At 42.8% G+C, this 17113-nt stretch overlaps 2 protein-coding genes across 4 annotated transcripts in view; one reads left to right on the forward strand and one right to left on the reverse strand.

Annotated features, from left to right (window-relative positions):
- Positions 1-6171, forward strand: part of immt (inner membrane protein, mitochondrial (mitofilin)) — a 32964-nt gene extending 26793 nt beyond the window's left edge. For both annotated transcript variants that reach the window (XM_060063448.1, XM_060063447.1), the window contains 5 exons: positions 2673-2802; positions 2885-3108; positions 3215-3346; positions 4575-4704; positions 5322-6171. In XM_060063448.1, the coding sequence (XP_059919431.1) occupies positions 2673-2802; positions 2885-3108; positions 3215-3346; positions 4575-4704; positions 5322-5926 (1221 nt within the window). In that variant the 3' untranslated portion in view covers positions 5927-6171. The remainder of the gene's footprint in view (positions 1-2672; positions 2803-2884; positions 3109-3214; positions 3347-4574; positions 4705-5321) is intronic.
- A 1751-nt stretch (positions 6172-7922) lies between these two features.
- The window catches only part of LOC132466323 (magnesium transporter protein 1-like), a 28659-nt gene continuing 19468 nt past the window's right edge, over positions 7923-17113 (reverse strand). Inside the window, exons 8-10 of one of the 2 annotated variants that reach the window (XM_060063496.1) lie at positions 9684-9758; positions 8772-8862; positions 7923-8625 (exon numbers count right to left, since the gene is read on the reverse strand). In XM_060063496.1, the coding sequence (XP_059919479.1) occupies positions 8610-8625; positions 8772-8862; positions 9684-9758 (182 nt within the window). In that variant the 3' untranslated portion in view covers positions 7923-8609. Of the gene's footprint in view, positions 8626-8771; positions 8863-9665; positions 9759-17113 lie in introns of both variants that reach the window. The other variant, XM_060063495.1, reaches the window with a different exon arrangement.

Genomic DNA, 17113 nt, shown 5'->3' on the forward strand with positions numbered 1-17113 from the left:
GTTGCTTATTTGGAGCCGTTCTCAGGTAGACCACTCTCACTGCTGATTTTTTTCGAGTACGCAAACAAGCGTAAACATCGCTTGACGCCTTGTTTACCGTTTAATGGGAAAGAAGGCTCGTCGCCTTTATTATGTCCATGGTTGTCGCATGGACTATACGCATGGATTAAAGTTCTCCGTCGCTACGACGGATTTCCGTCATTTGGAGTTCACAGAGGCCACTTGTGAGATCAATGTAGATCCGAGGAGTTATTTTTCACATCTCCGATAACGTCGGGACAAATTTACAAACAGGCGTCATTTGGATTAATTAGTCGCATATTAAGGATCTAAATAGGTACTTTCTCGCATAAAAAAATATTAAAACTTAAGAAAGTGATGTGTTAACAGCACTGAAGCGAGAATTAAAACAGCTTTTAGCAGCTTTACCGCTACCGCTGCCGCGAAATGCATTCTGGGAAACTTGCATACTGTATACTGCGGTGCAGTCGGTCTGCTGTATACTGCATACTGAATCCCACATTCAGTATGCAGTATACAGTACATACTGCGCAGTATGTAGTCGGCAGTACGGTAGTATGCAGTTTCGAACATGGACATAATACACGCGTGTATTATGTCGTCATACGTCAACGCCGGTAAAATTGTCAAATTATATAGTGAGTATTTAAAAGGTCTACCGTTAAAATGGACTGAAAACACAAGCATTTTAATGTACATCCCGATTATATATTAAATATATTATATACAAATGTATATATATGCACGCCATTTTCGCGCCACATCTTACGTCTCTTTGTTGTGTTAGTGTTGTATGAACTCCCTTATAATGATTGACGGCTCTGATGTATCGGATATTGATAAACACAAAAAAATAAATGGAGATGGGCATGGCTGACGGAAACGGGGAACGATGGCAAGCCTTACGGTTCATGGTGCAAAAAAATTCAACAACCAGGTGCGTGTTTTTGTGTGATATGCAGGTGTCAAGTAACCTAACCTGGAACATGTTTCACACACTGCACGTGACTTGGCTGTAGCGCGAATAAAATTTCAGAATTTTTCACTTTAATCCCTGACTATACGTCATCCAGCTCAGGTTGCGTAGCCGTCCGTGTGCGCGTGTCGGCTTATTAGTATCTGTACCGTAGCGGCCCGTACCGTAGTAGCACACCTCTCCCAAGTGGCCAAATTGGCCTGGCCTGGCCAGACTGGCCACACTCACACTGGCAGATTTGAGCACGGTTAGGTGTGAAAACGGCCACGGCCAAGGCCAGATGGCCTAGTGTGAGTTCACCCTTAGAAACAAATAAACCATCTTAACCATTGAAATGACTCAAATAAACCTTTTCGCTTAGCATCACCGCATACATACACTCTAAAGAAGCTGAAGTTAGTATGAACAGCAACATAAATATTAGCATGGAGAATAAACTATCACATTAAGTCCACTAAACACACATATCTCATAAACGATCACATAAAACATATTTTTACAACATACCGTGTTCCCAATTCTAGCCAGGTGCTTAACACATACGGGGAAATCCTTACAATTGCGGAGCCATATTGATCTCTGACCGTAACATATTATCGCTCCATGCAAAGTCGTGGACTTCCGGTTCGGGAGTACCAAACTAAAAGCATGTAATAGCAAAGTAGAAACAACCAATAAAGGCATACAGGCAGCGATAATCGATAAAGCGATAAATAAGAGTTATTAAAACCCTTTTTTAAGAGTTACTTACAGCTGTGTTTAAAGTCTGCGTCCGTTCAGGCTTCCCAGAAACAAATAGTATAAGGTTTTTGTATGGGGCGCTTTTCATGCATGACGTTTGCGTGCGTTGTAGAAATGGCGATAACTCACTCTTTCCTAAACCTCAGCCTAAAACACATTTATTTAAATCACAAAGTGTTGAATTCCATCTGAAACAGTGGGCTTACTAGATATTTAAGATTGAAGCTTGTTATAATGGCACCATAAAATGTGGGTTCAACATTGACAATGGAAGTGTGTCAAAAGTTCATCAGAATTTGTAAATCAAAATAATCATAACGGTAATTCTAGTATTGGTGCGGACTCTCTAAACTCTTTTGTATTTTAATATCCTTAAGGGTTGTATCAGCGGGTGACGTCACTTCTGTTGGTATTGAAGCAAGATCCCAAACAAACCGAGCTCGCCCCTCCCTACCGCGTTTCGTGCATCCAGTAAAATCTATCATGAACGCAGCGCAAAACCACCAACCACTTGTCGGTGATTGGTTGGAATACTATTTATTTTGGTTTTGAGTGGTTAGTAGTACCATTTGTTTTTGTGTGCAATCTCGGAGCATAGGCTGCCTACAGAGACAGTTTTTTTTGATGGCCTGCTTAAGGGGCGGGCAGCTCGCGGATCGTGAGGAAAGATCAGATGAATGTGATAATCTATGTTTCGGCCTACAATCCCTGTTACAACCGTTAATAGTCCAACCAATAATATGTGCATGTATTTATTGCAGGAATATGTTGTCCCCCCTGTTATACAAAAACAAAATGTATTCAAGCCATAGATTCAGGAGAGCTGTCTCTATATTTGAATGTCATGTGACGTGTCTCGTGCAGTCTGTATTTTAATGTTATGTGACGTGTGTAGGTGCAGTCTGTATTTTAATGTCATGTGACGTGTGTGTAGGTGCAGTCTGTGGAATCGGAAGCTAAGATCGTCTCCCAGTACAGTGAACTGGTCAACGAGGCCAAGCAGCAGTTCCAGAGGGAGTTGAGCAGCATCACTCCAGAGATCCAGGCCAATTGGAAAGGACTGTGTAAGAGGACCCTATATACAAATGCACGCTGCTCTGTGATAGGTCCATCCCTCGCTGTATTGAGTCTGGGATCTCTCCCCAGCCGGCACGTTGTCCGTTGATGATCTCAACGCGCTGATCGCCCACGCCCACCGTCGCATCGACCAACTTAACCGGGAGATGGCGGAGCACAGGGTTCGCGAGCAGGTTCACATCGAGGCGGCGCTGGAGCAGCAGAAGTTGGAGGACCAGAAGGCCTTGGAGAAGGCCGTCAGTCTGGCTGTGGAACACAACCTGGAGAGAGCACGGCTAGAACAAGAGAGGAAGGTGGGGATTGAGGATCCAAGAGGATCTGCTTATGGAAGCTTGCTCTGTAAATGCGTATTCTAAACTGACTTCAAGACGTTGACGGCCGTACCCGTTACTCCTGCAGCAGGTGGAACTGAGGGAGGTGATGGAGGCGGAGATGAGGACGCAGCTCCGCCGACAGGCCGCTGCCCACACCGACCACCTCCGAGACGTCCTGAAGGTCCAGGAGCAGGAGCTACAGGCGGAGGCTGAGGAGGTCTGATGGTGGTCTCTTTCCAGATGTGTGTTGGCGCTACTCGTCGTTAGAAGGGCTTGTAAAACACAGCTTCTAGATGAGCGTCTCATTGGAGGTCATTTAAGCTGGCATTGCTATGCAGGGTATTGCATTGTAAATCGGATCATTGAAAACCTTCAACCAGACCAGATCAATAATAAAAACCGAATCCTCACCAATGACTAAATGTAATGTGCAATAACATCTAAATGCATCTCCAACTTCCCAAAACCTGTCTGGCACCAGGCTGAGGAATCCCTTTATCCAATCACAGCGCTCCTCGCTCCTATGCCCTCAATCTTGGGTGGACGAGCGAACCACATCTTCCCTCATTACTAAAACTAATATTGATTATCCAAGTCTGTATTCTTTAACACAATCAACATTGCTTTATCTTTATAAATAACGAGTCCAGTGACACACACCTATGTTTTGGATAGAGGCTAAATCCCACTGGACAGGCTTACCTGAAGGTATCACTGGTGGTCAGGGTAGGGTTAGTATTAGGACGACCTGAAGGTATCACTGGTGGTTAGGGTTAGTATTAGGACGACCTGAAGGTATCACTGGTGGTCAGGGTTAGGGTTAGTATTAGGACGACCTGAAGGTATCACTGGTGGTCAGGGTTAGGGTTAGTATTAGGACGAACTGAAGGTATCACTGGTGGTCAGGGTTAGGGGTAGTATTAGGACGACCTGAAGGTATCATAAACCCTAACCCTAAAATAAGCTTTAATGTCCTCATTCAACCATGATCTGGTCTTTTACTATGAAATATAGTGAGAGGAATTAGATAATTAATGTGAGAAAATCTTATACAGGCCATTGTTTCAATTGAAATTATTTGGAATGTGAAAATTATCTTGGTCACAAACGTCTTCTTATCAACCCTTAATTCACGTGTGACAATGCCAAAACAAAAAAATATTCCTTTGAAATATGAATCGCTTATCCCATCCTTAGAAAGGTAAATGCAAAAGTATTTTAAACTACATTTAACAATTATCAATTTAATTGTAAATAAAAGTTGGCATCATGCTGACAGCTCCGACCTAACTCCCCAACAAGTCTCTGAACTCTGATATTGCGTCTCACACAGAGGGAGGGTCTGACCGGAATGGGATCGGAACACATCCGTCAAACATTTTGATTGATAATTGGTTGCTGTCATTGGTTAAAACGTGGCATGTTTAACCTTGTACTGTCTGTAGGTGCTGAGCAGTAAGATGATGGAGCAGGAGACGCGCTACCGCCAGCTGACCCAAGAGCAACTGGATAACTTCACCCTGGACATGAACGCTGCCTACGCCCGTCTGAAGGGAATGGAGGAGGCTATCGACAGTAAGACCCAGCAGGCCTCTCGCTTCTATGCATAATTTTTTTTGTTTTATGTCATGAAATGATTTGATATATATAGCTTAAGATATAAACAAAGACAGTAAAGTACTACACGATTATAATATAGAATAGGCTCACAAAGCAACCATCATTCAAGCAGATTCTTGAAAGACTGCATCAAAATAACTGACAACCAGGAAGACCTAGGTTATATATTTAGTTTTGTTCCAAATTATTTCCAACAATGTTCAAACCCAGATTAATCAATTGTTTTATGCAGGGTAAAGGTCTTCAATGGGAGAACTAATGTATTGATCTCTAATAGCGTTCTATCTCACTAATTTATCAAGGGGCCCATGCATGCCATCTCTATGCTTCACACACACACAGCCTTCAAAGGTTTATTTTCTGTTTGTCATCTGCCATCTTTATTGTTCAACATACATTGACAATTCTCCTAACACCTACTCGTATATTTGATGTCCAAGTGTTTTTTTGGTGAGCTATCTCCACAAATGTACGAAGATGGAAAATCAGTTGAATGTGTATAATGCAGTCTGGGCTTTTCACCGTTGAAGGTGTTTTAATGGTTGATCCCATGCTCTTCATGTGGCACTCAGGTCATGTGATCGCAGAGGAAGAGGCTCGTAAAGCCCACCAGCTGTGGCTCTCGGTGGAGGCGCTGGGCTACACTTTGAGGAGCTCCAGCCTCGACTCCCTGACCCAGCCCCTGGAGCCTGCCGCCCAGGCCATCAGAGAGAGCTGTCAGGACGAGTTCGCCGTGGCGCTGGCCGCCGCGCTGCCGGAGGAGTCGCTGCAGCGCGGTGTCTACAGCGAGGAGTCGCTCCGCGCGCGCTTCAACGCCCTCCGCTCCCTGGCACGCCGGGTCGCCCTGGTGGACGAGTCCCACAACTCGTTGTACCAGTACTTCCTGTCCTACCTCCAGGCCGCGCTGCTCTTTGAGGAAAGGCAGGAGGCCCCACCCGCTAAGATCAGCAGTCAGGACTTGGACCCCTTTAAGATCCTCTCCTATGCCAGTTACAGCCTGGAGCAGGGGGACCTCGAGCTGGCTGCCAAGCTGGTGAACCAGCTGAGAGGAGAGGCCAGACGAGTGGTTCAGGACTGGCTGGTTGAGGCCAGACTGACCCTGGAGACTAAACAGGTGGTGAGTCTTCTGTCTGCGTATGCTAATGCCGTTGGTTTGGGGACCACCCAGGCTCCATAGTTCTTCCTGATACTTTACCAATACATTAGTTATCGAGGCATTATCATAATAATCACTCAAAGGATTCTTTCTTTGCTTTGTGTTACTTTGACTCATATTTGAGAATCGTATCAATGCAGCTGATCTGTGTCGTGTTGATGTTTCCTGAGATGCAATGCAGCCAAATGTCTCCAGGTGTTTCTGGATGTTCAGATGTGAAACGTATTACTCTTAAGAATGGGTGTGTTCCAATAAATCATAAACAATTAGAGGGGTTTTCTCTGTTATTAATGCATAATTTATGCAGATGTGTTCTAGCCTGTGGTGTCTCAGGCTGATGAAACTTGAGCATATGGTATTCACAAATAGGTGCATTAAGTATCCTAACATCTTATTTTAAATATGAACTCAAACTTGAATGTTGCAAACGAAATTATTGATGTATCCCATTTGAACCTCCGTCCATGAAATACAAAATCTTAGTTTTTCCTTTGCACTAAAATTATGAATTAACTCGAATAAGTAAGAAATGTTATATGCCGAAACGTTTGGTATTAACATACCCGATTACTGCATCTCCTCCTAGTTGTAAGATTTGCTTTATGTCGACAGCCATTGCAAAACTGTCTAGAGATATTCTAATCAAAGCGGTTGATGTCCATAGGAGAATTGTTTTTGTTCCAGGTGCATATATAAAACAAGACGGTCAACACTTCATATGGTATACGAGAAAATGATATACAAAGCACACAAAAAATATGCCATCTTCTGTGTGGCTGGTAAAAAGTAATTAGTGCAGATCTGGGCGGAGCTTGAGGTGTCTGGTCAGCAGCTGGACCCTTCGGGGCATCCGGAGTCCAGGGACCTGTTCCTGAAGAGCTGGCCCCAGAGGAGACGGGGACTGCCGGATCTTCCCCACTGCTTTCACAGTCCTGCAGGTCCGGTCGTTGAAAAAACACTAACAAAATGAGAGGTTGTGAAAGCCGACTTAATATATTATCTCACACACAAGTAACTGCAAAGAACTCCTGTTCTGGAATCAGGCTCAGCACGCCAAGGTTGAACTACATAACATACAGGTGAAGTTCAACAAGGAATCGGGGAAAGTCGCCCGCCTAGTATTGGACAGCAGCGACAGTGGGAAGTGAGAAGCGTTCGTGTTACATTTCCGAGATGTGTGGATCCCTCCTACATGCACTGACCAATCACAGCACTATGTGTCGGGGCTCCTGAGGAGACTCCTGAAGATGGTGAGGATGAGGCTCTCCCACCAAGAGTCGACCATACCCACATTCTAACAACATGACTCCAGGAAGCTCAACCACTAGGTGTCAGCAGGTACTTGAAGCTGGGTGATCTTTTAGTGGACGAGTTGCAAGGTCTGAAGGGGGGCTTTGGTCAGAGCCCCTGCCCCTCATAATCTGCATGGCCCTGTAAAGCACAAACTTCTATCCGCACTGTCTCAGGCTCTAGTGTTTCTTACCTCACGGTACGTTGTTTCGTTTTGTTAGTCGGATTTCATCACAAAAACAAGTCCAGTTGAAAGTAAAAATTATTTGCTACATACTTACCAACATTAACTGATTAATCTGCAAGTTGCTAGGAATAAACCAACCCTAAGCATCCTCTTTATCACAATATAAAATACTATTCATAGAAGGTTAAGCTAACAGAAACATAGGGTTACACCTTTCAAAGAATAATGCATCATATTCCAGAGTTATAGTACACCAGGGATTTGTATCATTGCAAACGAAAGGCTATTGCCCACCGGCACACATTACTCGAGGCCAATCAAGAATCCTATTAGCAAAACTTTACATAAAACACAGTGGTTAGGAAAGGCAATTATCTTTTAATGTCACCTGAGACCAAATCGTACAACATGTCAAAACAAATGCAAAAGTGTTTATTAAGCACACATACAGGCACTAAAAGCATTTGGAAATAGACAGTTATCATTGGTCTTGTGGTTCTCATTTGAAGAATAAAACACAAAACAAAATAATGGCCTGGATTCTTTTTTTACAGATTCTTACTTAGCCAATCCTGAAGACCAAGGGTTTATGTAGAATTAGTAAAAACGATTGTACTACTATGTTTTCATTCTTTCCATTTCCTTGCTTATAAAATGGTAATTAAAGGACATTTAGGGTGGTTGAATTATTGGGTATTGGCCCAAAAGACAACAAATTAAATTAACAATATACATTGACATCTATAAGAAAATACCTGATGGTAAAATATTAGCCGATGGCACTTATTTGACATAAAATGCTCTTCCCTCCAAATTATGTGTTGCGCAACACCAGGACAAAAACTACAATGTCAACGAAAATCAACCCCAGGGGGCAAAAAGAGGAGTCTCAAAAATTAAATAATTTAACGAATCAAGCCTAGAGTTCAAAATAACACATGATTCCTTGCATGGAAGCATGGAAGGAATGGGTCGTTTGATCGTTTAAGAAATCGAGGCGCAACACCTGGACAGTGTTATCCAAAGAACAAGAGTCTGTGGATAATCAGCCAACCCTGCTCTGCTGCTGACAAACAAACTGGACGACCTTGATTAGGAACGTTGAAAGGCTGTTATTGGTTATCTTGGGGAAGAATGGCATTGAAGGCACTTTAACCTCTGGAAGACAAGTTCCAGAAGACGCCGGGTCAGATCCAACCTCTGGTACCAGGAGACGCCGGGTCAGATCTAACTCATGAGGAAGCTGAAACCCCAAAAAAAAAAAAAAAAAAAAAAAATCATAATTACACAACACTATTTCCATACTTACCAAGAATTAAGCTCATTACATTGAACAAAAAATCCCATTTGTTCACTGGCTATATTATGAACAAGTGTTTGCACACATACCTGTAGGGGTAGCCATGGTACTTTGCTCTAAATATGGACAGCAGCCAGCTGAAGAAGAGCATCACAAGGCCGATACCTGCTACACATAGTACTGAAACACACACACACACACGCACACACAAACATATTAATCTTGCCGACTACTGCTGTGACGCAAAATTACAAAAGTACAATACTAAAAAACATCACTAGGCATGGAGGCCAGCGAATCATGAGCGCACCCTCCCTAAAAATAATACTTAAAGTGTAATATTGCGTTTTCTCTGAGGAACGTAATGCAAAGCAATGCAAGATAAACCTTTTCAAACATTGGAATGCTGATTTACCTTTTGCAATACAGACTATAAATTCATCTGAAAACAGCCACTTCTAATAAATGCATTTTCGGCAGGGGAAGCTTTACTTTCCCTCCCTATACCTGAGGCTGGGAGGCTCACTGTACGGATAATGTCAGGGAGTGTGGTCCACTTCGACCACACTCGGACAGGGAGGATCAGAGCCTGAAAGGCCTCCTGGTAGACAGAGGACACTTGAGGATTCTTAAGAGACTTCACATTGTTGTCAAGCAATGTTTACTCTCCTCTGCTCTTGAGACGACCTCCGTACCTCGAGGCAATGCCCCTGCCTGCACCTCAAACTAAGCGCACCCAGACTAAATGAGGCATCTTCTGTCAAGCACAGCTTCAAGTCCAACTCCTCCCTCATCTCCTCTAGAGCATCGATCATCAGTGATCTAGAGATCTAGTGATGGTGGATTTGCTTCACCGAAGATTCATGTACTTACCTGGTAGAAGAAGAGAAGATTTGCATGGATGGATATGCGAACATTCAGTTTGACACTTGACTAGTAGGAATGTGAATACCCTAAGCACATCTGTTGAACAGCAGTTATACCCATGTGCGTCTCCTCACTTTTTCTTTTTCCGATGTCCATGTCTGAGGTGGCGGCCTCACACAGCAGCACCATGCCCATGGTGACAGCGCCATCTACAGAAACCGTTAAAGACTAACAACATCATCATTTCACCTTTTCATGAGGTTATTAATATTCTCATTCATGGTATGAGGCTATTGGTATCATGTTAAATGTACAATAGCCTGAACCCAGACGCTCTGAAATAGTTGTCGGTAGGAAATCTGATGATAAAATATAGATTATGATCCTTGGTAACGCTATTCAATATGTGTACATCAATTCACAATTAAATAAAGTTAGTTAATGAAATAATAGGCCTTTTTATGTAGCATTAGCATAGGGGTTAGGCTAAACCTTAGCCCTTTAAAAAATGTATACATTACTTAAGATAACATGACACCATTACCTTAGTTAACATGAACAACATTAGCTAACGATTACTAAACTAGTTAACAGTTCATTAACTAAGTAAATGCTGATTACTGCCTTTAATAATGTTAGGTAATGGTTAATTAATGTACTTAAAGTATTTAAAATGGGGGCTTTTATTTCTGATGAATGTGATTAAGAGGGTCTTTAAGGGAGCCTCTACATATGAATGGCTTTATTTCTTATGACAGAATGTAAGAGGGTCTTTATTTGGCGCGTTTCCACTGCAGGGTGCGGAACGGATCGGTTCGCAAAGGTGCGGTACGGGTTGCGTTTCCACCGCCAAAAGTGGGTTTGACCCGGACTTAGCCGTACCCGTTTTGGCCTCGTTTTCTATGGCAAGCCATCCCCGCCAGAAAACGGCATAATTTAGACGCGCATCACCTTCATTACGCCGTAAAAAGTAGAAAAACGCCGTATTTTCCGCCGTCATGCGCAAAAAAGCGCCGCTTTTTCCACCGCAATTAAGCCTTTCAAGAGCGCGCGTAAAAAGCGCCGTTTTGAACATCAAACCGCTCGTAAAATACGGCGCTTTTGTGCACATCACAACGCCGTAAAATACAGCGTTTCTCTAGTATGCTAATAATCTCCGCCCTTCTTTTCTCTCAGCCAATGCATTTGTATGGAGTCAGTTTCCTGCGATAATTCAAACCTGAAAAAAAAAGTTTCAAAGGCTTGTAAGTCTGGGGGCCCTATCTGGCATCCGGCGCAAGTGACTTAGTCACTGGCGCATGTGTCGTTGCTAGTTTACAACTGGCGCAGAGCGTTCTTTTCCCACCACCGCCACTCGCCGGTAAATTAGGGATTGATCATGCGCCCCAAGGGGCGGTTCGGCGGAAGGAGGAGGCGTGTTCTGGCGCAAACGGTATTTTGCCGTTTCTGAATACCATTGCGCTACTGACCAGGAAATACCTGGTTTAAAGTCAGTGGCGCGTTGTTCAGATGCTATTTTTAGGGCGCATGCATACGGATTTGCTTGTGCACCTCGCGCATACACTTTGCTTCTCCCATCTACCTAGCCGCACATTCTTGGTAAATTATTTGGGAAAGAACAGCTGATGCAGCGGTAATAAGTTGTACTTTTAAATCAATGCATCTGCAAACACCGTACAGCAAACACATATTTTCTTGACAGAGACATTGTGTAGGCCTACATCCCCATAACTTTTAGGATTGATGAGTATTTGATCGTGAAAAACATTGTTTTACCGCGAGTGAGTGTTAAAAAGAATGAATGAATGCGGGCGCCCAAACCACACCTACGGCTAACTAGGCTGCTTCAGACCAACCCTTTTGACACTTGCGCCGCGACGCAAGTGTCATTTATCCGCCTGTAAAATAGCGATAGCGCCGTAGAACCGCCCACAAAGCTACTTGCGCTTTGCGCTTCCCACTTGCGTTTCAGACCGTTAAAATAGGGCCCTGGGTTTGAAAACTCAACACCTTGTAAAAAAGGTTTTGCAACACTGAAAAAAGAGATTATAACCTGAAAAAAACTAAAACTAAAATTCAAACATCTGTTAACATGATTCTGTGTTCTATTTCTATCTTCTTCATCATTTTCACCAACACATTTTCAAAGTTCAAACAATTTCACCAGCGCATTTGCAGAGTTTCAAATCTGGCACTGTTCTAACAGTGTATTTCATTGTTGCCCGGTTTTGAAACCTTGTAAATGGGATTCTGCAAACAGGTGTTCATACATTGAGAAATACGTTTTGAAAGGTTGAATATTTAGTTTTAAAAACTTGTAAAGGTGTACGTTTACGACATTGCAACGTATTTTTTCAGAACTGACTTTTCAGCACTGACTTTTCAGAGATTTGACCACACAGGCGCAAGCTTTGAGTCACGTGAATATTGGCAGTGTTCTGACGCCACTCGTTTTGAAACTCCTGACAGTCAAATCTGAAAAGAAAAAAACGTTCTTGGGGGCGGGACCAATTAGCTCTAAACCTATTGGTTGCTCTCGGCTGACGTACATTCCAATCACATGTGCCGTTCACCGGGCTGTGCGTGATTGACAGTGCTCTGCCGATGACACGAATAACAAGCGACTTTCGCGGTTGATTTTGATTTCCATTTTCTGGAACCATGGCTGTTTCCCAAAGTGAAGGCCTTGCTAGGACGCGTCCTTGCTAGTCTCGTCCTATGGAGATGAGACTATGGTTCCAGAAAATGGAAATCAAAATCAACCACGAAAGTCGCTTGTTATTCGTGTCATCGGCAGAGCACTGTCAATCACGCACAGCCCGGTGAACGGCACATGTGATTGGAATGTACGTCAGCCGAGAGCAACCAATAGTTTTAGAGCTAAATGGTCCCGCCCCCAGGAACTTTTTTCTTTTTTTCACATTCGACTGTCAGGAGTTTCAAAACGAGTGGCGTCAGAACACTGCCAATATTCACGTGACTCAAAGCTTGCGCCTGTGTGGTCAAATCTCTGAAAAGTCAGTTCTGAAAAAATACGTTGCATTGTCGTAAACGTACACCTTTACAAGTTTTTAAAACTAAATATTCAACCTTTCAAAACGTATTTCTCAATGTATGAACACCTGTTTGCAGAATCCCATTTACAAGGTTTCAAAACCGGGTAACAATGAAATACACTGTTAGAACAGTGGCAGATTTGAAACTCTGCAAATGCGCTGGTGAAATTGTTTGAACTTTGAAAATGTGTTGGTGAAAATGATGAAGAAGATAAAATAGAACACAAAATCATGTTTACAGATGTTTGAATTTTAGTTTTTAGTTTTTTCAGGTTATAATCTCTTTTTTCAGTGTTGCAAAACCTTTTTTACAAGGTGTTGAGTTTTCAAACCCAGACTTACAAGCCTTTGAAACTTATTTTTTCAGGCTTGAATTATGGCAGGAAACTGACTCCATACATTTGAAGTGTTTGCGCCCAATCGCTGAACAAGACAAGCAGACCAAATCAGTTCAGCACAGATCTCCTCGCATTTGGCGTTAATTGTAGCGTGATATTAGTAAATGCAGTTTCAACGTTGTGATGACCGTGGTCCAATCGATAGAGACGCTTGCTATTGAGGCAAGAGGTTGTCGGATCAAATCCATTTATTGTCAGATTTGTGCTTTTGTCAGATGGTCACGCTTTTATGATCGCAATGCTTTTTAGTCCGCAAGCCAGACCTCCTGTGTTATAAGTTCCAAATTCAGTGCCTTTTTAGTCAGCCAGCCAGATCATCTAGGTGTCTTGTTACACGCTTTATAAGTTAATTATATTTAAATTATTACAGCCATGGAGCCATTATTTTCGCGGAGTTATCGTAACATCCTCTTTTGTTCAATCGATATAAATACACAGTGGAAAGGAGTGAGAGGGAGCCATAGAGAGAGACACTGATGAACTTGGGAGCCATGCTCTAACAACGTTCAGTGGCTTGTAACAGTCTACTGAGTCTGACACGGTGCTTAAATGGGCTCTGTAGGAGGGGGAGACGCAGGAATGTTGTTGGATTCAACTATTTGTGCATGGAAGCAAAAAAACATCTCCCCATCAAGGCCAACAGCAGAGTAGCCTACGAAAAGAATAGACTGATATGATTGCTTCAAATATTAAAACCCGATTGATTAGGCCTATAGGCCGACATAATATCAGTCCTAATCCTGAACGCACCGTGCGTACATTTTTCACGGCATTTTCCCCCAGACAGACAGACACTTTATTAAGCTACCCCAAATTAACTTTCATAATCCAGCAGGTTACACAATACAAATAACTCTTACACAAATACAGACAGCCTATACAGTAGGCTAATACAGCGCCCACCTCAGCAAAAGGTAAAATGTAAAAAGAAGATATAAGCTACATTTAAAATACAGATGCTGTAGCCTACATAAAAATACAGATGCCACATGAAATATGAAAATAGGATACAATGTATAAATATGCAAAACTAGGATATAACTAGGCTATAATGAGAATACTTGGTTAACTAACATCTGTGAAATGACTATCCTCCTAAATTAAATTAGTTAGATGGAAAGAATTTTGTCTATGGAATGATCCTGGAATGATCCTTTACTGCCACACATTGTGTATGTCAGTAAAGTGATGAGGTAGGAGAATCCGTGTATGGTTCGTTCTGAATATTCCGATTTATAACAAAATCAGAAAAAACAATTAACAGGATTGTTTTTTGGTTTTTCTGATTTGGTTTTGAAACTGAAAAAGGGCAAAAGGAATAAACAAATAAACGGCATTTGATTTTGTGTTTGTGTGTTGGTTTTTAAAACCCGAAACAGAAAAACAAATGGGGCCTACAAAAAATAGATACATTTATAGTTATAGGCTACACCAGAAGGCAGAACGCAGCGAAGAAAAAAGAGCCAACCACCTCAACCAGCAATAGACTGTCTAATTATATTTAGCCTTAGTTATGGCCGCACTTGAACCTTATGGTGATTTTATTCGTGAACTATTTGACACTGGAAAGACATGACGCGATCAGTACCGCTCTAAAGCAATCTGGTGCCACGAAGTACTCCGTTATGAAGGTGAGGAGGTTCTGTGTGGAGCACAACCTTCGAAGAAGAAATCTAGTTTCCGATTTAGTTTCAGATCGTCCACTCGCAGACTAAGTCGCCGGCTCCCATGGGAAACAATAAAGCTGGCCATTGTAGAATGCGAGAGACTAGATGGAACGTTTGAAACGTCTTTATATGTATTATTATTATTTATTTTTAAACAACCTCTTGCCTACAGAGCAAGCATCTCTATCGATTGGTCCACGGTGACCACACTGTAGGAACTCGATTTACTAATATATATCTATATGACGCTACAACTAACAACAAATGAGAGGGGAACTCCTCAAAGCAGATCTGTGCTAAACTGATTTGGTCTGCTTGTCTTGTGCAGCGATTGGGCGCAAACACTTCAAATGCATTGGCTGAGAGAAAAGAAGGGCAGAGATTATTAGCATACCAGAGAGACGCCGTATTTTACGGCGTTGTGATGTGCACAAAAAGGCCGTATTTTACGCGCGGTTTGATGTTCAAAACGCGCGCTCTTGAAAGGCTGAATTACGGCGTAAAAAGTGGCGCTTTTTTGCGCATGACGGCGTAAAATACGGCGTTTTTCTACATTTTACGGCGTTTTTTACGGCGTAATGAAGGTGATACGCGTCTAAATGATGCCGTTTTCTGGCGGGGATGGCTTGCCATCTGACAACGAGACGAGACGCCTGAAAGGGTCCCGGGAAATTCTAGCTACACACCCCCTCCGTTGATAGAATCATCACTTCCGGGCGACGTGGGGATAAAAACAAACAAACAGTACCCTTGAGGTATTATTCTTTACAATTAACATGTTGCGTAAAACGCTTGCATGGGCGAACAAGGAGGTGGAGACGTTCGTCTGCATTCTGGGAGGAAGACGTTGTTTACGATGTTTACGTAGCTGCCGCGGCGATCGACATCCGGCCTACCTTAAAGGGTACTGTCGGCGGTGGAAACGCGACCTCGGAACTGAGCTGGGCTATACCGCCCCCTCCCTACCGCACCTTTGCGAACTGCAGTGGAAACGCGGCATTAGGGTGCCTCTATATACTAAAGGGGTAGTTCGGAATTTTGGACATAGGGCCTGATTCCCAAGTGAGCAATGGTATTTTTTATCACTGGAGACAGTTTAACACATTTCATTCAGTCCTTCTAGTTGCAGAGTTCGCTAGTGCTAGGCTAGCGCACGGCAACAGGCAATGCTAGCCTGCTATTAAAAACAGTCTTACCCACTCCACAGTACACCCGAGGTAAATCAATTATAACGCCAGACTATAGATTTAAATGTCTGTGTTGATAGAATAATGTTAGAAATAAAACTAACCTTGCATCGCATGAATCATCGAGGGACTACTTTCTCAGCAGAAGCGGAATTTTACTATGCGCCGGTTAGTTTTGTAACCGAATCACGACACAAGAACGTAAACAGAGAAGCGTGGGACAGAAGCGAACGACTAGGCAACATGGTGGTTCAGTGTGCTTTTAGAAATTGTAGAAATATACGCTACAGATGGGCACCACAAAGTTTCCACCAATTTCCAGTGCGAGATCCAGAAAGGACTCAACTGTGGCTTGTTGCTGCTGGCTTGGACATCAAAACACCGGCTCGTACATGTACGGTTTAGGGATGGGCGTGAGGAATCGATTACTCGAGTACTACTCGTTACAAATGAACTCGGTTGGTGGACAGGCAAACTCGAGTTTGCATATACACACACAAAGTTTTCTGAAGCAAATGTATCAATTTTCTGTCGGCGCCACTAACGCATGACGTGGGCACAAAGAAAATTAAATGCATCCATTTCCATGGCACGTTCCGTGGCGTGTGCAGGCACGCCAGAATTCAAAAAGTTAAGAGATGGCGGTTAAAGCAAACCGCAGCGAAGAATTGAAATACTTTAAAGAAATAGGAGATCATAAGGTGAAATGTAAAATATGCCAAGCGAAATCGAGCTACCAGAAAGTACTATGCGGCAACATATGCTCCTGAAACAACAGTGAGTTCGGGAAAGCAGACCCGCAGCAACGGTGAAAGTGAAAGTGTGTCGGCTATATTTTCACCGCCGCAAGACGCAGCTGTAATCCCGGGCGTGTAGAGAAGATCACAACCTGAGTATTTCCATAGTCCATTTGCTGCCGTTTTATTTGCAGCTTTAAGCATTTATTTGCAATGGTTAGGCTACTTGTTTCGTTTTTTTTAAACTGTTACAGGCCTTGGTTCGACGTGATTTAAATTGTGAGACGCATATTTATTTTTGTAAGGGAAATGTGTTTTGAACGTTTGCAAAAATAAATAATGAATACTCTGATAACTCTGACTGTTTTGATGGAGAATAAGCATTAGGCCTACATGTTTGGTTGGTAATATTGCCGTTCATCATCAGGCCTATTCCTGCTGCAGATGCGTTGCATTCTAAAAATAGATTTGATTTAACGAGTACTCGATTGATCCTCGAGGAATTCCTTCGATCACTCG

This window comes from Gadus macrocephalus, chromosome 10 (assembly GCF_031168955.1).
Source record: "Gadus macrocephalus chromosome 10, ASM3116895v1".
In the NCBI taxonomy this organism is placed as follows: Eukaryota; Metazoa; Chordata; class Actinopteri; order Gadiformes; family Gadidae; genus Gadus; species Gadus macrocephalus.